Source organism: Cyanistes caeruleus, chromosome 1, assembly GCF_971803275.1.
Source record: "Cyanistes caeruleus chromosome 1, bCyaCae1.hap1.1, whole genome shotgun sequence".
Lineage (NCBI taxonomy): Eukaryota > Metazoa > Chordata > Aves > Passeriformes > Paridae > Cyanistes > Cyanistes caeruleus.
In genome coordinates, this window is record NC_141701.1 from 112,826,623 (window position 1) to 112,851,081 (window position 24,459).

At 40.0% G+C, this 24,459-nt stretch overlaps 1 protein-coding gene across 8 annotated transcripts in view; it reads right to left on the bottom strand.

Annotated features, from left to right (window-relative positions):
- Nucleotides 1-15,340, bottom strand: part of RBMS3 (RNA binding motif single stranded interacting protein 3) — a 703,891-nt gene extending 688,551 nt beyond the window's left edge. For 2 of the 8 annotated variants that reach the window (XM_086850705.1, XM_086850694.1), the window contains exon 1: nt 15,127-15,340. In XM_086850705.1, coding sequence (XP_086706831.1) covers nt 15,127-15,162 — 36 coding nt within the window. In that variant the 5' untranslated portion in view covers nt 15,163-15,340. Of the gene's footprint in view, nt 1-13,789; nt 14,012-14,268; nt 14,664-15,126 lie in introns of those variants that run through there. The other 6 variants (XM_086850656.1, XM_086850666.1, XM_086850662.1 and 3 more) reach the window with 5 other exon arrangements.
- Between the last annotated feature and the right edge of the window lie 9,119 nt (nt 15,341-24,459).

Consider the following 24,459-nt stretch of genomic DNA (forward strand, 5'->3'; position numbering starts at 1 on the left):
TTCTGAAGACTATTTTCTGGGAACGCTGAACATATTTGTTGGCTCACTGGCCCCTAGCACACTGACTGCTCATTCAATAGCATTCACACAAGACTGGAAAAGACTTGTCATCCTCTTACTATCTGGCACTCCGTTACTAGCTTACTACTGTTTCCCTCTGCAGTACAGGTCCAAATTGAATGTCAGACACAGGAAAATGCCAGCAAAAGCTCCGGTTCACAGTCAGGAACCAGCCACAGGATACGGTCCAAAACTAGATACACACTGGCACATTACCATTATTAACACAAGGTTTGCCATGAGTAAAGCCCTTTGTCATTCTTCTTTTTGACAGTGAGGACAGAGAAAATCAGGGTTATTACAGTATTTCAAGTATCTGCTGGGTGAAAACATACTATAGTGGTAGCATTAGTCAAAAACTCAGGCAGAAATTAGGATAAACAGATTCTCATGTTTCCGTGGCCAGGACTTGTGAGAAGCAAATTCCCACAGAGATCTCACAACCTACAGTGTAATTGTCTCCTGGTTGTCTAAATATTCAGACAAGGAAGGAAGAGATTAGGCCTGTAAGTCTTCCTGCTGACTAGCCAGCCTGCCAAGCACATCCACCACCCAGACCCATTCCTCCCGCTGCCTGGCTCTATGGCTGACTGACCTTCCCAGACTCTGCAAAGCCACAGCAAATACACCTGGGGCATTCCTGATGGTGGCTGAATTATCAGCTAAAATAATCACCTGGCTGTCACCAGGAGCAACACAGGTAGGGCAAAGGGGAGAAGCTCAATGCGCATGCTTTCAGCCGACATGGTAAACAGCTAACATATGGTAATTCTAAGGGGGCTGACACGCTGCAGAAAATTATTAAAAGGTTGACACTCAGCTGAAAGAGCTGACACTTGAAAGTTACTCCCTCGCACAAAAGAGAAGAAATGAAAGTGAAATGTGACTGAACTGTTGTCTCACATGCTCATATTTTGTTGACAAATTTATTTGTAGGTATGAATTCGGCCCTTTCTTAAGAGTGTCACCATCAGCAGCTGATAAAAAAGCAACCTAACTCTATTACAGATGTGTTACTGTTCAAACCAACACTCCAGCAAGAGGACAAAGAATTCCGCTCTTACAAATCTGTTGTGCTGTCTAAGGCTACACTATCAACTGCAACAGTTGACATTGTTATGCATCCCTTCTAAAAAACTTGGAATTTGAAACATTGTATTATAATAAAATACCTCTTTAAAGATATCAGCCTTGGAAAATGCAAGTTAGCCAACAGTTTCCACTTCAAAATATATTTCCTTTTTAAGGTGCTTCAAACCACTCTTCAGTGGTTATGCTTTATATAAACTATCTATTACCAAAAATAGATTCATATTAGGTATCACATCCCCAGTACACTGGTGTTCCTGAGCTCTAAGATTGTTTTTGATACAGTAGGGTATGCAATTTTATACTGTTGAAATATTACACTCAGTGCTACATAAACATATAAGCGTACAGGTTTCATTGTAGCAGCACTGTTTAATTACATAGTGGAAGATGGGAGGATGATTTTTTCTGACTCAAAACCTCAGAATTCCAAGATCTGATCATGCAAGTATGTAAGACTGCAGTTTTGTTTATATTTATATTTTATATTATAATATATATATATTATATATATTTATTTATTTACATTCACTTTAGACAATTGTCAGGTAATTGGTATCAACTTTTGGAGTTTGAGTGCGTCTGAAAACTCTCTGTAGATGCCATTTCATTTTAAAAAGCATCAAAGCATTTTCCAGCACAGAATCATAGATGAATGACGTGGAAGATTTACAGCATTCTCCTGCTCCAAGGAGGGATAATTCCTAATCCTAAACAAAATCTCATCAAGGGACTTTCTAGAGGGTTTTGTGTGGAACAGAGTAAGATTGGGACTATGCATGTTCAGTAAAATTGAGTAAAAAGTTTTAGTAAACTTTAAACTTTAGATTTATTTCAAAATGAGACCTGTCCATGTTCCTTCCTTTTTCTTCAAATGTGGAAATTACCCCCAAAATTATCCTGCTCAAAAGTAAAATTCTCTTACAGCTCTGTAGAAGTGAGTTTCAATTTTCCATTGATACCAAAGAATGTCATTCTCCTAAATGTGTAAAGGTAAGAATTCTGTAAGCTGTTAGAGCACTGACAATGCACATCTGACCCCATCTGAACTTGCTAATATACCTTCTTCTGAATTATTTTTTAACAATCTGTACTTCTCCACTCCTTCCTGCATAACATTCTACTCAGAACAAGTTTTACTTGGTCATAAATCATTTTAAGTCAGTAAAATATAACATGCCTGTGAAAAATGTGGTGAAATTCCTTTGCTAGTAGGAACAAAATTTATCCTTAACCTACTATATAGTCAAATACTAGATCTCAGCGTTAAAGGTGTTAGAATATTAGAAGCACTTTTCCAAACCATGTGGTTTTTAAATTTAAAAATTTACTAGTCCTTTTGATCCTTACACATCTGGGCTGATGCTAAAGTGCTGTCAGAGAGGTACAATAATACTCATGGCAAGGGTGTGGTCTCTGTTTTCTGTTGCCGAGTCTGTAGGAGCACAGCCAGCATACCCTGGCACTGGTTTGGAAGGAGATCAGAAGGGAGGATAGTAACAGACTACAGATGTGAGGTAAGACTTTGTCCCTCTCTGTGGCTAGTATTTCATTGTCACCCAGTACTAGCTGCACTAGCGGAGTATTGGAATAGTATTTTACCTATGGTCCCATTCCCTCATTCTTGCTAACTGAGGGAAAAGGATGAACTGCCTTGTTCTTTCCTGTAACTCAGCCTTTAAAATTTATCACTAGATCCCACTGTTGCATTTATGCATTTTACATTGGTTTGGCTTTTAAATATGAGCTCTATTATTTTTGCCTCACTGCTGTACATATGTCTCCCCACCATTGTTTTGTGCACCACGATAACATAACAAGCTGGTTTGAAGAAGAGCTCAACATTTTTTGCCTTTACTCTGCATGACACATACACTTCTGTTTGTGCACAGAGTGGCTTGGTGCACCATGTGTTTCTGTGCTTTCCATTTGGTAGCTAACCTCTTAAATTCTTTACAGTGATCTCTACACACCAGAAGCCCTGACCCTGGCTGCTGAACTTCTGTACTTCTCAGTGTTCTGGGTAGCTGTGACAGTCTCTGCCACAGCTGTACAACAAAACAAGGACCGCACTGCACGCTGAGACTATTGATACCACTGAACTGTGTGTCAACAGGTGTAACTGCTCTGACCTGCATCTTAAAAGTGGCAAAAGTTCTACCTATGACAGATTAATCTGTAATTTTGCGTTGTGTAGGTGAGAAAGAAGTCATCTCTATCAGCAAATAAGAGAGTAATGGTTTAGGCCCCTGCTAACTGTTGTGTCACTGTGTCTTCCTGCTCCTACTTCTTAATATCACACGGTACATAATACATAGGCACTTGTTATTTATCGTCTTCTGACTTTGCTGCCTCTAGTCTCTTCCAATTACTACCACCAGATGTGGATGTATTACTAAGAGATATCACAATATGATCATAGGCCACATGCACAGTCACTTGTGAAATAGACTGACATTGCAGAATGGCTCCTTTCCATGGGCTTTGCTTGAATCTGCAAACAAACATGGGCAATATGGATAGTTCCAGCTAACTGAAATAATGCCACAGTAAATAGGATGGTGCGACCAAATAGATAACCTGCTGTGAGGAACTAAGTCTGACTCTAAAACAGCAGCAGGTGAGTACAAGTTGCATCACTTGCTCAGTTAGGAAGACCTCAGTGACTGTTTTGTGTGCAGCAGCATACAAAAGCATATGACCGTGAAACACTGCCTAAAGAGAGAAAGTTGTTGAATCTTACCAACAGGCAGAACATGCAGAGCAGAGACCAGACCAGAGAGCCTAGAGCCTTTTTCCTCCCCTGAGCAGCATTTCCCAGCGCATAGTGATCGCAGTTTTGATGTTGATCTGGCTGATTATCTCATGACAGTCCTGTGGTGTAACCCTCCTTTGAAAGAGTCCCTGAGACAGATTGACCTTGATCCCCTCTGATGCTCTAACCTCCACAAGGCCTCTCTCTGAATAGATCCATCAATTATTTATCTTCTGCACAGGGTCTATCCTCTTGACAAGTTCAACAAGTGGCACCTTTGGATCCCACTTTAAGGTCCAGTAAGACCTTTGCGTAAGACCACAAGAGCATGTGACACCACATTAGCCGCCTCCCTACTGTGGGAGGTCTGTTGATAATCTGCATGACCTTCCTTCCCCCCAGGCTTGCTGCTCCTCCCTTCTCCCTTTGGAAACATATTCATGATCTCCTCCAAACTTAAATGTTCTCTGTTTAAGCAAAAATTCCCCCAAGGGCACAACAGATACCCTTTAACTACATGCACTGAAGTGACTACAGAACATCTGTGGATGTCTGTCTTGGAGACCAGGCCAGCAGCCTTGCCATTTCCCTGCATCCATCTTTAACAGCCATCTGATAATGGTGTGTCATTTCCTACGCCACACCATGTGTGCAGGGATGTAGATGATAATGTGGATGATGGCTGCTCTGCTTAAGGAAGAAGTCATTTTATCACTTGGAAATTTCAGCATGTAATTGACATAGTAAAGTTGAAACATGCTTCCAGTTATATATTAGTTCATACAGAAGCAGTCTAAAAATGGACTGATCTTCTCAAAACCACTTACTAGATCAGGGAAAATTTAGTTTAAGAGCATATCCTATGATAGTCATGGGAGAAATAAGACAGGACAAAAAATGGGGATTATTTAAGTTGCAAGATCTTTGGGGAGATCCTTTTTAGCCTGTCATATCTCAAACCAAACTAACCTAAATATCATCGTATCTGTTTTCTTTGGCAATGACTTGCTGTTACCTACTATTAGATATGAAACAATAGGTGGGAGAGAGTAAGCCAATTAATTATGGAAAGTGGTTTTCACATACTTTGAAAGTCTGCATGTCCTCAAAGCACACTCAATAAAGTTAACAAGGCTAACCAGGGCACTGCATAACGTCTGTGAAGCTTCAGTAGGTATTTTGCAAACGCAAACTGGAATTTTGATGCTGTGGAATTCTGCTGTGTGCTTCCTTAACTCCACATGGACCCAGTGCACACTTCATAAAGCTCTTTTGCCTCAAAACACAAACCTTACAAACTTCTCTCTTCTAGCCCTACTCAGAAGCTACTGCTTTCAATTAGCTTGCCAACTACTGCCTCTCTGCCCCTCCACATCATTCCCTCTCACTTTTAATTCACCTGAAGAGCAAAAGTTATTTACAACCTACCCCCACACATCATGCTCACCTGCCCATCTCTGAGGACTCATAGTCACCCTTCCTATGTGATGACTGATTCACACAGTAACTACCTCAAGGCAATAAAGTACTCTTTTTAAATCCACAGAAAAGCATAACACCAATTTATTTATACTATGATGAATATGAAATTGCTACTAAATATAATAGCCATAAAAATAATCTTTGGTAGATACTAGCCCTTTAATTCCCTTTCCACAAAGACCTTGAGTATGTTAGTTTGCATCCAAAACCAGATTTTCTGCTATGGCCTCCTAAAACTCAGTACAGGCTCTGTAATAACCTCAGTGAGAAAACCATCAGTAGGTAATAGCAAAAAAGAGATGTCAGTGGTGCTTGAGGCACCTGTTGAAATCAATTAACACAGACTGTGCTGATGGAACAGGCATGAGTTCCACAGTATTTTCATTTCATTTCAAATTTCATTTTCCAATCAATTGTAAGAGTCCTTTGCAGATGGTCTAGAATTAAAGGGGGAATATTACCTTTATTTTCCCTGCACTTGGTGATCACTTTATCACTTTGAATAACTTGTGCCAAATAGCTTTTTGGAGAAAATAAACTCTGTAACCATAGGGCAAGGTGTTCAATGGAATGAACTCAGAAGCCCAGGAACTCTAAGTGCATTAACCAAGCTCTGTGGCTTGAGTCTGTAATTTTTATTAACCCAAAACAAAATGCTTTTCAGTCAAGGAAACTATTCCTATTCTGCTTCTGTAACAAGATAGGTCTTCATATAATATATAACAAAAACAACAGCTGTATTTAAACACATGGCAAAAGCCATTAGGCATGGAAGGACTAGTCTACTTCTACTAAATCATGGCTGTCTAACAAATTTTATACATTACTGTCTTTGTCCATACTATGAGCCAAATGTTATCTTGTTTTATCCCAGTTAAGATACACTGCTTACTAGTGTACAATTAATATTGCCCATATATCTCAGAATGCAATGTGGGGAATTGAAATAAACCAGAAATTTTTGTTATAGGTGGAAGAGAATTTCAGAGCCACACAGAAAGGATGATAGTAAGAAAAGAAAGAAACTACTGTAGAATGCTACCATCTGCATTGCCTTTCAGATCTGGGGTTTGTTTTTTTTTTCTTTACTCATTTAAACATCACGGTAAAACCTGATCAGATCTCTACTTTTATGGAAATTATTATCAGTGGTCCTCTTGTTACTTTTCTCATTTGCAGCTGTAGTCCCATTTTCTTTACTATTTGGGTATTTTCAGAGACAAGATGTTAGAAAACAATAACTCTACTGACACTCCACAACTTTTTATACCATCATCGGACAATTACTACTGGCAGCTAGTCAGTACAAAAATCCACCTAGCGCAAGGTGCTGGGAAATAATCCAGCCACTATATGAGAAGCATGGTTACAGCCAGGCAGAGAAAAGCAAAATATGGAACCAAACAAAAACTGAACCACTTTACACATCCATAACTATATGTCTCCCTTAGCTTAGGCAATTAAACTGAAACCTCAGTCTAGGAAAAATTGCTGTGTTGTAAGGATTCAGCACAACACAGTAAGTTTTTACCACAGCTAGAGATGGTCTTAAAACACTGTGAGCATCTAGGAAAACACTGGGAATAGCATGCATCAACATGGGTATTGTTCATCTTTAGCTTCATTGATTATCCATTGTTTGAAGCCTCAGATTTGTTACAAGCTGGCACTCAACTCTTGGCCAGGAACTCCCATGAATACTGGGCTTTTGAGAACAAGCTCTACTTAAGTGGGAAGGATATGCCATGCACTGGCCAAGCTCTGAGCTGTCATATGCAGTCCTGAATAGGACTGCTTTCCAGTCTCAGCACATAGGCATGAACACATACCACTACATCTGAGTCAAGGCAATGTCCCAACTGCTCAAGAGGAAATAACAAAGCCCTTTTCAGTGCTGCATCTTCCTCCAAGTAGGAATCCTCACAACCCTTCTGCAGCTAAGGCAAAACTGCCGTTAGCCAGCGAGTCAATTCTGTGTCTACTGCATACAAAACTTGTGGTTGTGTTGCCGATGATTTCAAGAGCATTGTTTAGCTCCCACCCATGATGTTCATTGTTTATGTCCCTGGATCTGTTACCTAATCAACTACATATGCACTTAATTTCACTTTGTATTAACTCTAAGCAGTATTTACTTTTCATGAAATCTCTCTATTACAATAAATATCTCTATGTTTACCCCAGGAAACAGTCAGAGTGTGATCAGCTTTTCAAGCTTCATCCACTTATTGATCAGTTGAATGAAAAACTGAAACAGCTGTAAGACTGGTAAACTTCACCAACATTTCTTATACCATTTATTTGAGAGGACAACTATTTTAAATAGCACATTCTTCTTTCAGAAATCTCAGTATTGGGTAAAATTTTAAAGAATAATTCATATGTACTATCATGTGTGTTGTTTTAACACAGGCACAGGCAAATCACAGAAGTCCTCACTCTCCAACTTTATGCTTTAATATAAAAGCCACATCCTATACATTCCAGATTCTGGGATACAGTTAATTTTCTTCATAGTAGCTGATACAGTGCTGTGTTTTGTATTTAGTATAAGAATAATGTTGCTGACATCTACTTAAGTAAGATTTTTTTCCCATATCATAGAATCTCAAAGTGGTTTGTGTGTTGGAAGGGACCTTAAAAACCATCTAGTTCCAAACCCCTTGCAATGGATAGGGACACTTTCTACAGTATTGGGTTGCTTAAAACCTCATCCAACCAGGAATGGGGCATCCACAACTTCTCTGGGCAGCCTCTTCCAGGTGCCTCACCACCCACACACTAAAGAATTTATTCCTAATGCCTAATTAAGAATTATCTCTTCCAGTTTGAAGCCTTTTGCCTTGTCCTTATAAAAAGTCCTTCTCCAGTTCTCCAGTTCTGTAGGCCCCCTTTACATACTGGAAGGCTGCTGTCTCTTCTCCAGGCTGAACAGCCACAGGTTCCTCAGCCTGTCTCTATCAGAGAGATGCTCCAGCCCTCTGACCATCTTTGAGGCCTCCTCTGGACTAACTCCAGCATCTCCATGTCCTCCTTATGTTGGGGTACCAGAGGTGGATGCAGTGCTCCAGGTGGGGTGTACAAGAGTGGAGCAGAGGGGGATAATCACCTCCCTTGACCTTCCGGTCATGCAGCGACAAGAATTCCCAGAATTTGAGACAAAAAGTAATTTTGGAGATATGAAAATTATGAGGCCTGTTTCCCAAGATATTGTCTCCTTCTGGATTCTCTGATGTCTAATAGAACAGGAGTTTGTTACTCTTGCCTTCAGATACTAAGAGCTTCTCTCTCTCTTCTTCACATCTGCTTAATTTTGTAACAGAGGCACAATCCTAGGTTCCTCTAAGGATTCATTCTCTCACTAGAAAGAGAAGAGTGAAGCAGAGTACATGAAATGCATCAAAATGCAGAAGTAGTCCTGCCTGCGAAGCAAGGCTCTCAGTTCATAGTGAATTTCCTCTTTTTGATTTTTTTTTAATCTGGATTTTTTACTTAGTCTCCTCAAAGCAGATGGCTTTTGGGTCTTGCTCATCAAAACAGGATAATGGCAGGGTGAATAGCTTTGCTGCCCACATCAGCAAGACAAAGGACTAAAACCTCCTTTCCAGAGGTACCTGCCAGGCACTCTGGCTTTGGGGAGCTATTCCAGGAACACATGTCCAGGAGTCTCCCCATACTGTCATGAGTTAGCCAGCCGTGATCTGGGAATCAGATCTCACATGAGCCGTGATCAGAGCTGTGATCTGGGAATGTGCAGGAAAAAATATTTGAATATGAGGGACTCAGAATGTCGTGGGTCTGAGGCTTTGTGTTGGGCTCACCACCCAGGCAACCACCAGACTCTGGGAACTCTGGAAGAACAAGGTGCTGACTTTTTTCTCAGACCACTCCATCAGGAAGAAACTGAAATATGCAGATCAGTACCGATATCACGATGCCCCACAGCACAGATAGGAACAGCTTAAGAATGAAGAACAGGTGCTTAAAAGTGGATCTGAAAAAGACAGAGTTGATGTTGATGTTGCTGTGCTGGGGAATGATTTCTGAAATCTTAGCAATGATGTAGACAAAGACACATTACTCTCCAGCTCTGTCCTCACTTTAAGCACACACTTGAATTTCTGTCTGACATGAAACTCTCAGAATAGCAACAGCCACAAGTATAATTTTCTGCCATGTCTGTGTGGTGAAGAATTTGTCCACCTGTGCAGACAATGGCATGACCTTGATTATTCATGCCATATCATGACTATTCATTACATCATGGCAGAACCATAGCCCATGATACACTTGGCACAAAGTCTTCAGTACTTAGAAACTCCAACTAATTTCTAAGCTAGTGCATTTTACACTGGTGCATTTTACACTATTATCAGGAGAAGCTGTTACCATCAGCAACCAGTAGTGTTGTCTACTTCTGCTTTCTTCACCCCACAGACCCTGTACTGTTTCCTCATATCCATTACTGATTTCAGTTTCAGCTTTTGGTTCTTAACTTCTGATGGTTCAGTGGGATAGGTCCAGATTATTTGGCAAAAGATAACTCAATCAAATCTCCAGGAAACAAGACAGTGGTTGACAACTCCTCTTCTGCTCACAATACAACTGCTTAAGGTAAGATAAGCACATCTGATCTGAAACTGGAGTGATCTATCCCCCGAAAGAATCCCCACTATCTGCTTCAAGCATAAACTGCACTTCTTGAGCCTTCTCTCTATAAATGTAAACACATAGTAACATTTGGCTTTCCAAATCAAACAAAACTAAAAACATAAGATAAGCTATTAAAAAAAATTCCCCTGAAGTGTCTTCCACTATTCCTGACCTACTGCTGGTGAAGGATGAGTGAACAAGCACTATATAGTTGATAGCAATATTCTTGTAAATACGCTAGCAGAAGGCTTTTAGAGACTGATGATCAGAACATGTGTACAGCAGAACAGAATTCCCAAGTTAATACTAAATGCCTTTCCCCAAAGAACTCATCTTTTCCCCTCTAGGAGCTCATACTTGGGTGCCATTATCACACAGCACTATCACAGGTAAGTATCCTGGGAAATAACATACAAAAAAGACCACAAAACACCTCAGAACTCTTGCATCAAACACTGACAAATTGGTCATGAACCAGAATACAATGTACCCAACACATATAAACTTGGTTTTGCTATAACCTTGGTGTGTTCATTTCCATGTAAATACAGAGAAAGTTCTTCACTTTGGAGCTATTTCACAGATGGTTTTATATATGGAATATAGGTATAAAGTGAAAGCTCTGTGTGCGCTTATAGATCATTTGTGCTAAATGATTTGCACATACCACAGATATGCAGAAGTCCTCTTGGGTATGAAACATTACATTACCAAATCCATACCTCAGACCAACTTTTGGAGAACCTGGGCTTTGGAAAATGGAAACACTGTAACAGACTGGCTGTAGCTGGGGCTTGAAACTCCTAACTCGGGGCTCAGGGTACCATCTCTAGTAAAACTCTACCCATCCTGAGCTGTGAGCTATGATAACAAACCTCACCCATAGTTACCAGTCTGTAAAGGAATTATGAAGCTGCCTTCTATTCCCTAAGTGCTCCATACACTGATCCTTGTAAAGATGCAATCATTCCAAGATAAGTCATGGAGTGGCAAGATGGTGTGACAATCCACCCACACAACCTGTCACAGGCATCAGCTGCACCTCCAGCCAGGAATGAACAGCCAGGACTGGAGGTTGTTCTCTCCCCCAGTCACTCACTTTGCCATACTGGAGAATGTCAACATGCTTCTGTATATAGGATTAGACCTACATGCTTTTAACTAAAATAACAGAAAACATTGTAGGAGTGTTGAAAAATATTTTCTGATGTGTTTTGCTTTAAGAGAAAAAAAATAGTATCCATATAGTCAGCTTATTAGTTTTCTAAATCTTGCACTCTACTATTTGTGCTTCATTTTCTCCCACCCAAATGGCAACTATCCTTTAAAGCACCAAGTACTTAACATATTTAATAAATTATAAAGTCAATCTTCATAATTTCTATTCTCATACATCAGTCAGAGATGGATTCAACAGAAAGATATATGAAAAGTAACCTAGGTCTTCCTCCAACAAAGCACTTAAGCACACACTTTGGCATGTCAGCATCCTAGCTGAAGACAGTGGGATATATTTCAAGTTACACACGTTTCAAAATTTTATTGAAGCTCAACAACAAATAAAAAACTAATATACAGCAAGAAGAAAACCTACAATATCCATGTAAGTGAGACTGTGGTAGCATCTTCTACTGAAATTCCACAGACTTAGGAAAACACTTGCTTTGGTTAATTCAGCAATGTTCCTTTTGGAGACAGTGACAAAAATAATTTTATCAGCACATAAATTTGACCCAGCTCCATTTAGATGGAAGTAAAACTCTTTTTATGTCCACCAGAAATGGAGCTCAATGATTAAATGTAAGGTTGTTTTTTTTTTATATAATGATCCCAAAAAGCATATCTGACAGTGAAATCATGAGACATTGCAATATCTTAATATGTAGTTAATCATAATTATACATTGTCAGGAATTCAGGTTCTAATGTCCTTTACAAATTCCACGTAGAGTGCTTACACTTCTAGGATGTATCAGTGTGCCTCAGAAGCTTGTATAAGGGCCACAAGAACAATGGTACAGTTATTTCAATCAATTTAGAAAGCTCTTAGATGATGTCTCCAGAAATGCTTGAGTTCAGTTTTGTTGACTTGTTTTTTTTTCACAATAATGTTGGATTTTACTATCGCTCTAATGGGTTTTCCTCTTCTCGTCAAATTTCTGTTGCCAGTACTTTACCAGATATCTGAAATAGTTCTGCACTAATAAGAAGTACTGGTTGCCCTGGGACAGCATCCAGAAAAGATACATACATTTAGGGAGGTTTGAAATATCACAGCACATCCCAAAAATACAAGCTAGTCATTGCAACAACCTTGGCAATGGCAAACTTGGAAAAGCTAATAGTGGAATTAAAAAAGAGGAATATATCACAGTACTTTATCATGGCTACAGATAGAACAAAAACAAAACAAAACAACAACAAAAAAAAAGTAGTACTTTTGTTTCATGTCCAGAAAATGCTGGCAGATACAGAATAAAGTAGTGCAATCCTGAGTCATCTAAACACATTAATTAGCCACACCATAGCAAATCAGGCCTTCTTTGGTGTTCATTCACCTTGAGTCACACCTTCTTTGCCTTCCTCATGTCAGTGATTGGTAAAACATTAGACAGACTGTGTGGCACATTCGAAAGTAACTATTAAGCATGGATTTCTGCTGATGGCAGGATTTTAAAATTCTCGAGGCAGTGGCAAAATGAAGCCATGTGTAACTGGCAACCTTGGGTCTACATTGTAATTATTTTGAAATAAAATAATTTTAAGTTTAGTAAGTAGCATGGTGCAAGGGAAGGGATCCTAGAAACAATCACACACACAAATCATTCAGCTAGGTACAATAACATGCAGTCACGACAGAATTAAATATTCATAAACTCAAAGGAGATGAAATTCTGTGTTCATCTATCACAACATATAAACCACCAGTTACCGTTTTAAAAATAAAGCCCTTGCATCCACCCTCTTAAACTGTACAGTCCCTGTTTATATGATCCGGCATTGATACCCTCTTTTAATTAAAACAATAGCACAGATTTTACCGAACAGTAAAAAACCAAAAAGTGTAGGAGGCAAATGCTGAAAACTAGGAGTCTACATTTAAAAATATAATTTTTAAAAAATACCTTGTCTTTCTCATGACAACCAGAGCTCTAGTCATGCAAATATGTGGTGTGCCATAGTTGTTGCATTGCTTTATTGCATTGCCCGCTTACATTCCTTCATTGTGTTACTGTTCTCTTACACATTTATAACAAAACCAAACTATAGTAAAACTAGTTGAAGAATCACGGCTCAAATCCAGTACATGCCAACATTTCTTTTTAACATTACTCGAGGATTATAATCTGTTTGGGGGTATCTGTGCATACAGAGAATTACTCGGATTTCAATAAAATATAAACGGATGTCTTTTACAGTCTAGCACACGCGGATCACACCTTGCAACCATCACCAAATTACGATGAAACTTACACATTTATCAGTCTCTGCCTGTCACAGACCTATAGACACAGCAGAATTCATCGGCTTCAATTTAGCAAACCCGTGCCGAGAAAAAAATGAATGGAAATTAAGACAGTGCCCACAGACAAAAGCACTGATCAATGCACTCCGCTGACATTATCTTAATGGCAACCTTTTACCATCCCATCCTCCCTACTTTCCCATTCTCCCAGCAGCAGACACATCCGCACCCAAGGGTGCGATCTGACCCATTTCTCGCTCAACTCCGTCACCCGCAGGTTCTCACTCGGCAGCGAGCAGCCGTCCCCCGGTCCGCAATGACACAGCAGGGCTGGAGGGACACAGCGCCCGGGCTCCTTCCCCCAAGTGACTCGCCCCTCGCCGCCGGCTGGAAGTCGAGGCGAGGAGCGGGGAGGGGAGGGGAGCGGCGGCCCCGCCGGCCGCGGCCCCTCGAAGTGAGGTTAAACTTTGGCGGCGGCACCTGGGCCGCTCCCGCCGGGCGGGCGGGCGGAACAATGCCCGGCGCCCCGGGCCCGGCGGCGGCGGCCCCGCGCTCCCCGCCCCGCCACCCCCGTGTCCTCAGACAACCTCCGCCGCCGGCCCCCCGCCTCCCGCCGCCGCGCTGACAAAGGGCGGCGCGGGGCTGCCCGCGGCCGGCGGGGAGCGGGAGCGGCCCCGGCCCCGCCCGCCCCGCCGAGCGCGGCCCCGGGCTGCCGCCCCTCCGGCGGGCGCGGCGCCGGCCGGCCGGCGGCGGAGCGGACCTACCTTTTTGTCCTCTTTCTCACTGCCGTGCCTCCGCTCCGGGTGGCCGCTGTCGGCGGCGGGGGCCGGCTCCGCGGGCTGCCCATCGCGGTGGTGCGGGCGCTGGTGCGGGCAGCCGCCAGACCCCGCCGCCGGGGGGATGGGCTCCGGGCACGGAGAAACTCCCTTAACATCCATCTCCATCTTCCAGTTCACTGTATTGCGAGACAAAAGCAGGCAAACACTTTCCACCACCCCGCGTCTTTCTTCTGCTTTCCTTTCTCCCTCTTTTCTTTTTTCCTTCTTTCTTTCTCTCTTTTCTCTTCCTCCTTCCTCCCTTCCTTCCTTTTCCCCCCTCAGGAGGCCGTGACACGCATGGCTCTGGCCGCGGCTGCTGCACAGATCCGGCGGCTGCAATTCTCCCCTAGATCCTCCAGACTTTTGTATCCAGCGTGCGTGTGTAAGAGTGACTGTGTGTGTGTGTGTGTGACTGTGTGTGTGTGTCTGTGTGTGTGTGTGTGTCCTTGGCACGGCGGCCTTCAATCGCCCCGAAACAGCAAACGCTAACTAAGCAGATCTCTCGCCACGAAGATCAACTCCCGGCCCCAGCCTAATTGTGGTGGTTATTTACTTTACGCTATCTGTGTCCCAGGCCCGGACAAGCCCTCCCGGCTGCAGCCCTTTGAACAAAGTTAACTGGAGGGAGCCGAGCCCGGGGAGGGGGTGGGGGCGAGGGGAAACCACCGGGGTTTAACACGGGGGAAGTGACAATAACCCGGTAATGTCAAGTAAAAGTTAAACCTCCCCCTTCCTCCCCTCCCCCTCCCCTCTCCACAGCCCAGGCAAGCGCAATACAGCAAAGCAAAACAAGAGATTTCAGACCTGTGCAAGGTGCTGGTGGCGAGAAGAGACGAGCATTTACCCGATTGTTGCTTTTATTTTATTTTCCCCTCGCCTCTCCCCCCAGCACCACCCGCTATTGCAAATGTGGGCTCCTTGATGTTAATCTCCTCTCAGCGGTCTGAGTCTTTGCGTGTGACTGGAGCTCCCTCTCTCTCAGGCTGCCAGCGCCACGCAGCACTGCACAAGGAGAACTGAAGTAAGGAGAAAAACAAGAACAAATCCAGGCTGGAAATCTAAGTCAGTGCTAGCCACCGGCTCTCCGATTTTATCAACACAGATAGAAGAAGAGAAAAGAAAAACAAAAATCGCATGTAAGCTGCTAAATCAGTTGTGACCACAGTGCACTCTCGACTGTTTTATTCTTTGTGTTATCTTTCTTCTCAGACTGAAGTTAGACATGATAGGGAAAAATGCAATATCATTAAGAGTGGTTTATACTAAAACAAGAATTTCCTTAGTGAAGCCAGAGCCAAGCCAACTCTTCAGCTATTCCCCTTTTCGTTACAAAGATATGGTGAGCACAGACCTGATAGTTCTTAAATCAGGACACCATCAGGTGACCAGTCTGCACTTCTAAATATAACACCACATTGTCCTGAGGAGCAGCTGCTGTGGAAGTTAACTGGAAACATCTCCTAAGAGCCTGCAGTGCAAAGATCTGATCTACACATCATCTGGCTGATGCATGTATTGACCTCTCTAACAGCAACTACCCGCTCTGCAGAGATACCGGGGCACATCCTCAGGAGCTGGTCTGTTGTACACCAAGAGAGGACCTGTCCCAGGATATTTTGGGAAGCGGGTGATCAGGTACTTTATGATACCCTTTTATTCCTGGCCTTGGATTGTGTTGTCCCCAACAGTATTGTTACTCTGGGAACCTGAACAGTTCTTATTGTTACAATATATTCAGAAAAAGGGCAAGAGCTAATCTTCCAATAGAAAAAAAAAAAGTCTTTGTCACACCAAAGCTGTATTTTTAAAATACACATCTCTAAAGATCCTTTTGTATTATTCTCCAAGCATGTCGAGTATTTACAGTCCCTCCTGTTTTCTCAGATTGGTGCAAATCAGGAGCCTTTCTATTGAAATTATCAGCATAAGTGTTTAAAATTGAGGTAAATAAATAGACAATCAAGCTGTATATATTAGCTTTTATAACCAAATACGTTAGACTACTTACAATTATCCATTTGTAATGATTGCGATAGACTTTATTGAAAGACTACATTTTGGGGTAGAAAGCCTTAAACCTTCTGTTTAACACTGTTGCAGTTTTGGTCTCATAAGCAAAAAGCATTACTAACTGCAGACAGGCACTTTGGAGGGGAGGGTTGCACAGCCACAATGGCTATGGTACAAGTACCAAGGTGGACTTGATGACAGAATTGCCCAGAATGAAGCAGTGAGCCCACACAGCTGATAAGGCATCCCATTGTCTCTCCACCTGCACAGTCATCCTTCCTTCACAGAGAAGACATGCAAGGAACAAAATTCTGTCCTCTAGAGCTTTTCAGTCAAAGTACTCCCAGTATCACAGGTTGGAAAATGGCAAAATAAAAGTGAAAATAAATATATTCTTAGTTCAGGGAGTACAGTGCACATTTATAAGAATAACTGATAAATTACATAGAAAACTTTCCATGCTGAGTAATACTAAGTAATCCTGTTAGAAAATAACACTTCCCCATCTACAGTCTCAAAGACTGTAAAGTTAAATTCAAAGCAAACCTGAACCACCTAAAAATACAGAAAAACTTACCCAAATACAAATATTTGTCCATGTGCTCTGAAGATTACTGGAGCTGGACATTGGCAGAGAACCAAGGAAAACTAATTCCAAAGGTGAGGGCCCTGGACTCAGAAAGCTCTGCTCCTAATCCTAGAGTTTAACCCCCAAAACAAAAAGAAACTTCAGAGATAGTTTAAGTGAACATGATCATACATAAGAAGAAAAGGGCAGGCCCTAGATGACATGAAGGTTAGTACAAAGTTTTGCATTTGGCTGTTGATTTCAAACTTCCCTTTCTTTCTCTTTTTTTATCTCATCTTTCCTTTTTGTGATGCAAGAGATTTATAACTCTTTTGCAAAAATAAAATAATTAAACAAAATTCATCATAACAGTGTGCTCAGAGTTGTTCTCTGCACAAAGAAGATTGCTGTTATTAAAAGGATTTCAAGATAACCCTAAGTAAAATGTATTTTTTAGGCTAAGGTAAAGTTCTGAACGATCATTGCAAATCTCAGTGAGCAAAATAAAGATCTCCAGGCCAAGCGCACTTTGAGATAGAAACAGTAACTGCAAATCTATAAACAGTAACAGATTGTACAGGAAAACATGATCTGAACCAGCAGCCCGGGGAGATAGGAAGCATGACCTCCTTCCAGTCTCTTCTGTGATCCTTATGAAGAATTGAACTACAAACCATGATAATGTAATGAGCCACAAAACTGAACTGTTCATTCGTATTGCCGAATGAAAAGGTTTTGAAACCTTCAACTTACTTGATACATACATTGAACTAAAAACACAGAACCATATTTGGAGCTGAGGTAGAAGAATGGCGAACCAGAGCATTTTACCACACGGCAACAGTCTTGGAAGAGAATGCATTTGAGAAGCAGAAAGCAGGGATTCTCACTAGAGGGCAAGCCAATCCACACCAATAAGGCTGAGTTCCTATGAAAAAAAATGTTCCAGATGTGCTGACAGACTGAAAAAAAATTAGCACAGATCTTTCACTTATGTGCACTGTGGTAAAACAGCATATATTTTAGCTTCTATATAGAGTAATAAAGTGCATAACTGAATATGGACTATCTATTACCATGCAAACATATATTAAAGATTTCTGAGCCCAGATCTATTGTTCATTTTTCAAGAGAAACAGCATTAAAATATCACTGGTGAAATCAATACTATGACTCATTAACACACACTGCATGCTCTTGCATACTTTGCCGTTGTGTGTTGTACTGTAAAATGGGTGTAGGTGACTAAATAGACTCCAGAGACACTGATGTTCTAAAATGCAAAAGGAAGACCTTTCATGGCCAAGTACATTCTTCATAGCTCAAAAAATTAAACACAGGGAGTGATGACAATATGAATTTAATTACAGGTCAAGAATTGGAACAATTTGATAGTAAGGGTCGAAGACTTCTTATTCTAGAATCCAGTGTAATTTTTATCTTGTTATTCTTGGTTATGATCAGATGATAGTAAAACGTACCGTGGCATGCCAACATGGCAAGGAGATTCTATGTAGTCCAAATTAATAAGGCTAGAAATGGTGGGAAGACATGCACAAATTAAATACATTGCCTAAGATCATAAAGTAGTTCAGCAGCAGATGAAAAAGAACATTAATTTCCTTTCCACAATCTCTTCTTTTGGTCATTTGTTTCACATAGCAATTTGTCACTTCTTCTTATGAGTAGTTAGGATAACTGCTCAGAAACTAAATAAAATATTTATTGATATTTATTTACATAAGAATTAATGGTCAAAGATATTTTCAAGTCTTTTTCAAGCACATTTACATTTACATTAATGTGGATGAACTGAAGATGTTGCATGTAAAATGTACAAAAGTGGCTATTAAAGTTAGCAAGACTTATGCAATCTTTATAAAAATGCAGCTATCAGAGTATTTTGCTTTCTGCTGCCTCACAAATCTGTTGGTTCAGGATTCATTTATCTACTGCATTCAGCATTTGAATAATTTTGACCTTTTACTACCCTTAAACAATTCAAATAAAAGGTTTCCTGTTGTCAACACAGCCTCCTTGGGGCCTCACTCAACAGTCTTTATCTGTCAACTTGCATTCTAGGCAATCTCATTTCTCACTTAAGAGTTGCAAACAGAGTTGCTTTCTCATGAAGGCTCTGACTTTATTGATAATTCCCTTCATACTATTCATTTCAAAGTGGCTAATACAAATATCCAATGAGTCATTTTCCCACTCACCATTCTCTGTTTCTGCAGTCTTAGGCACATTACTGCAGGTAAGCAAACATTTGGTAACCTGGGGACTTCTGTAATTTTTGAGATCTATCTATGCAGGTATTTTCTGTCTCAGAAAGTCTATAATTTTATGTGTTTATAAATGCTATCCTGAAAAAAATTACATTGCACTGGGATACAAAGATATGCTGTGGATGTTCATAGAGAGTAAAAGCTGAATATACTACTTGAATTTCACCATTGTCTACACAGTCCACATGAAAATTGATACATTACAAGCTGCATTTTCAAAAGCATCTTGTCTTCTAGCTTTCCACCCACAATTTTCATTCAGTTCTTCCCTGTATCCTAACATTTTTGCTCACATATCCCAAACCCACACAGAATGGCTGCACAACTCAAGCCTTGAGTGATATTTTTGACACCTTTAAAGACTTACTTGTCTCTGTTCCTTTTTTGAAACAGAGTCCTGTAACCCTTGGGAGATCTACTGAACTCCTACATCTCCTTTTCTAGAAAACCATCAAAATAGAATTGATAGGCTAAATTACTTTTAAACATGAGCATAGCTCCTTGTAGTTTAAATTCTACATGACTAACAAACAAAACTATTCTCTGGCCATAGCCTTCATCCTTTCTTACCTAAGATACTGCAATGAGGGCAATGGCCATGCACTCACTTCCCATAGCAGCATCATGATTTGATCACACAAGTATCTGTTCTTTTCATGTAGCAGGCTTTATTCACCTCAAAATCATTACGTGAAGCTGAAAAGAAGCAGCTATTTCTGCTGACTTTTCTGAGAGTTGGCCTGGACTCATAGCTAGTTAGGACATCACTGGGTAGGTCAAAAGGCCTAACCTGGGAGACTCAAAGGGAAGAAATGAAGCTCTGAGGGAAATGGGTGAGCAGCAAAGCCACATTTGTTTCACACACTGAAAACATCTGTATTTCACTGGATGATATTGCAGTCTTCTTGGTTCCTGTGGTAAGCCTGGATCTATGTCAAATTGAAAAGTTTAATGTAGTTTTCAGTACTTGGGAAAGGAATATCTCCACTGAGTTCACTAAAGTTAGAAACTGGGAGAAAAAGTGATTTGTCACTATAATAATTTTTAGAAACAAACAAAAGGGAGATGCTTTAAAACAACAGAAAAAGTATTTGTCTAGATAATTTCTTAATGTATGCTAAATCTTCATTGCTAGAAAAGAAACTTACAGAGGTACACAAAGGCATGAGAATATTCTACAAAGGACACAACATCTCCAGAGGCAGACAAGGGTTGGTTGCAAGAACTGAAGTTTGGAGTCACACTAACTAAGAGAGCAATGGAGACAAGATGATGTGTGGGCTAAGCCCTTCAGCATTTCTGCTTTACCATCTGATCTGAAAGCCACACACAGTCCTCCTGTGTAAAGTGCAGAGGAGATTTTGGAGGAGCTAGTGCAGGTGTTAGGAGCACCAATTCCTCTCTGATCTTCCATGCTATGGAGTGTTCCTATGTGCCTTTATATCTGATATTACCAGTGGAATCATATCAGATAAAATCATCAGAACAGGAGCATTCCATGGGGTAAGGAGGAAGCCCTGAACAACTACATGTTTAGCTCCAGCAATCCCTTTTTTTCTTGGGTTCTTTTTTTCCTTTCCCAATCTCTTTTCATATTTTCTGTCTTTTGTAGTAGGGTGAAGCATAAGGACTCCATGTGCTAATAGCATCTTATTTTTTTTCATAGCAGACTGCATATATACATATGCAAATACAGTTTTGATTTGGGATGATGGGTTTTGTTTAAAACTGTCAAAATGAAGTCTGGAGAATTTTCTTGATGATGAAAATAGATGAGTAATCTGTTTGGTAGTATCTGTGTAAACAATATGCACAAACCCACTTTCTTAAAGCTTTTCTGCTTTTAATTCTTAATGCATACTTCTCAATTTGACTACTTCTTTCAATTTCTGCTGGCTCTCTGGTCCTGCTGAGATATGCCCCCTTCTCTCTTTGTTCCTTCTGCAGATTGGAAATACATTTAAACTCATCTAGCTTCTTAAAGTAAAAAAACCCAAAGTGTTAAGCTTAAATAAGACTGAACACAATTCATCACATCTTCTTACAGCTAAGACTTGATAACAAGCATATACATTATCAATTACTCTTCTATTCAACTGCTGGAACTTGAGTACAGGATTTTCCAGTTTCGTCCACTATATTCAGGTCTTCACCTGCAACTGATTGAATCCAGTGAGACAAGGAGTACATATTTAAGCACTGTAGTCTTCAGCACTTAATTAATATTTAGGAAAGAGTCTGACTTTGCTGTCTCTGCCTATGATAAACCTGTTTTGATGCCAGTTTTACAGCTATGAGGTGAAATAAAGGACATGGTTCTGAAGGGGAAATACAAAATCCAGACCTTTCCCTTTCCAAAAGAATTTTAAATTCCATAAATAGTTTCAAGATATCTATACTTTGGAGCCAACAATGTCTCCTCAATTGCAAAAGCCATGTTTTCATTATTTCTGGTTTTGTTGGGTGCTATAGAGAAAAAAACCCACAGAGTAAAATTTAAAAGAAACCTTTGCCAAGCGGGATATTATATATCTTCAAAAAGCAACCTGAAAAAATTCTTTTTCATTTTTCTACTCAGAATTGTAGAGTTAGAGTAGGCATTTGAAGGAGTGAGTATTAATGAATACAATAGTGAAGCAAATTAATGAGGAAATGAGAAGGGTAGAAGATGCAAAAACCTAGGAAACCTAGGATGAAAATTAAAAACCATGCAAACAGTTTTCTGACTCTGAATGGCAAACTGAAGAGAGATGAAAGATGAATGCATCAAAAAGAACATCTTTTTGTTCCTTGAAAGAATAGGTTATTGTCTACTTGTATTTCTTGGAAACAAACACTGGTAGTGCACTCACAAAAAAAACAATGGAAGACACATCCCTGCCCCAAGGAATGTACAATCAAAAGAGCCAAATGGAAAAATGTCCAGTCACTGCAAAATGAATAGAATTAGGTCCAAAATTAAGCAAATGTACTTAAACAGCAATGCCTCCCAGCATATTAGCAATATCTCAGCAAAAGACACCAGCCAGTCTAGCCATTCAAAGACAGATGTTTTGATGACAGATTAAAAAAAAATAGACATGGTAATGGATATAAAGAAAATAAACTGAAGTTGCAAGGAAATGTTTTGATTTAAAAGCTGAAGTTCTCAGGTCAAATATGCTGTCAACAGGGTATGACACTTAAGGTCTCAAAAAGCACTCAAAGCTAAACTTCAGCTCTGTGCATGCAAATCACTGGTGTGTGTGGCTGTTTATCACTGTCACTTGTACAAGCAAATGATAGAATTTACATCTGTAAAAGCCCGTTTGTGCTTAGTTTGTATTCAGTTAGCACATACAGCTGAGGTTTGTATGCATATCTGTATATTTTATCATTTGCTTGCAGAAAAAGCAGTGCTCAAATTGTACCTGAAAAATAGATGTCATATTTCGAAAATCTGGTTCTCAGTAGTGCTCAGGAAAAGCAAAAAGACCCAATACAATGCTTCAGATAGAATCTAATCTATTTCCAGCAATGACACCAAACTAAGATAACACAGTTTACAATCAAACAAACAAGATGCCAGACATCATGCAGATGTTAGAGTGTGTTTGTCTGTTTCCTTTCTCATGCCCTTTAATTGGCAATAAAGTAGTTTATCATTTTGACAGTCTTTAGGGGCCATTTTACCTCTGAGAAGGTTCTAATACTTTGCTACAGGTAGACACAATTCATAACTCTCAGTACATCTTACCATGAAGACTCATGGTATGTCTGTTCTTTACAATGGTGTCAGTCATGTACACAGAAACAAAATTCCTGGCTCAGGAGAGCTGTGAGACTGAATTTGTCAGCTAACCTCTCTCTGTGCTATCTTTGGCATTGAGCTGGGCCCTTCACCAAATTCTGCATCAGCACAGTCCAAGCTATCCCCAGTGAACAGGGATATTTTGTATTTGTGTGTATATGTGTATTTGCATTAATATATATTATTTTTATATTTATTCATGTTTGACAGGGTATTATAGTAAGAGATAGATAAAATTTATTTAGAGTAAGTGCTTAGATTCTGAAATACAAGGCCCAACTTCCTAGGAGAAGAGTGGGACTATAAAGCTGTTCACTGTCCAGTTTAGTTCTTGCATTTGCCTCTAAGAGACAATGTTAGCCCTCAAACAACAAACCACATTCACTTACAGTCTGGGAGTTTATCTATACAGCTATTCATCTCATTTAATGATTTAATAGCTTCTGGGAGCACCAGAAGAACTCACAGCTGCAGAAATGAGTTGAAGTCAGAATCCAACAGCAGTCCAAGAGATTACGTTTTTACTTCTTCATCAGCCACTTAATCTATTATTGACTTCCAAAAGTCAACTATCTTTGGATCTACCTGTAGCTACCTCAATTGAAACTCATCTTCCAGATAAGATAAATGGCATCTCACCATATCAGAAAGCAGTATACTTAAAAATAAAATTCAAGTTTGAGAACTAGAGGGTGTGTCCGTGAAGAGAAGGCCTATGTGAAATAGATCTAGTGAATGTTTTTCTGGTTTAACACTGGAAATTTGTCTGGAAGATAGTCAATGTACTAAACAGCTTTTACTAGAAACAATAGAGCTGTTTAATAACCTGTGCTGGTTTGGTCCTGGGAAAATCCCTATTTTGTTAGAATTAAGCCAACAACAAGATGCCTGTTGTTTCTCGGGGCATTACCGCACTGATGTCTCACAATAAGAAAACAATTTTGCAGGGAAAAAACCCTATTCTGAGTGCCTTCTATGAAATCAATTTGCATTTCTATTACTTTCTAATGAAAAACATCACAGTTTACATACTTCGCTATATTTATACGGTTTTTATAAGCTTGTCAAGTTATCTATTTTGTTAGCCCTCCATTAAGTGCTCTGGAATAATTGTGTTTACTGTATTAGACATTTCTGTCTTTTCTAAAGAAAAATTAGATGAAAACTAATAGTTGATATCTTATATAAGACCAACAGGCCTTCTACTCCTGTACCCTGACAGTGCCCAGTGTCAAATACACTTCAAAGGAAAATAAGTAAATAAAAGTGTCAGATAAACATGCAATAACTAGTTGGTACTAGACTTTCCTCTTAATTACCACCACACTGTCATTAATTTTTGCCAAAAATAACAAATTATATTTAGAGTATAAAAATATTTTTTGTTATAACTCCTGTAACTGTTTTTCTCTTTACCCACATAAAGGTCTAATACTCTAAGAATTTAAAAGCCATTTTAAAATTCCTAAATAAGGTACAGC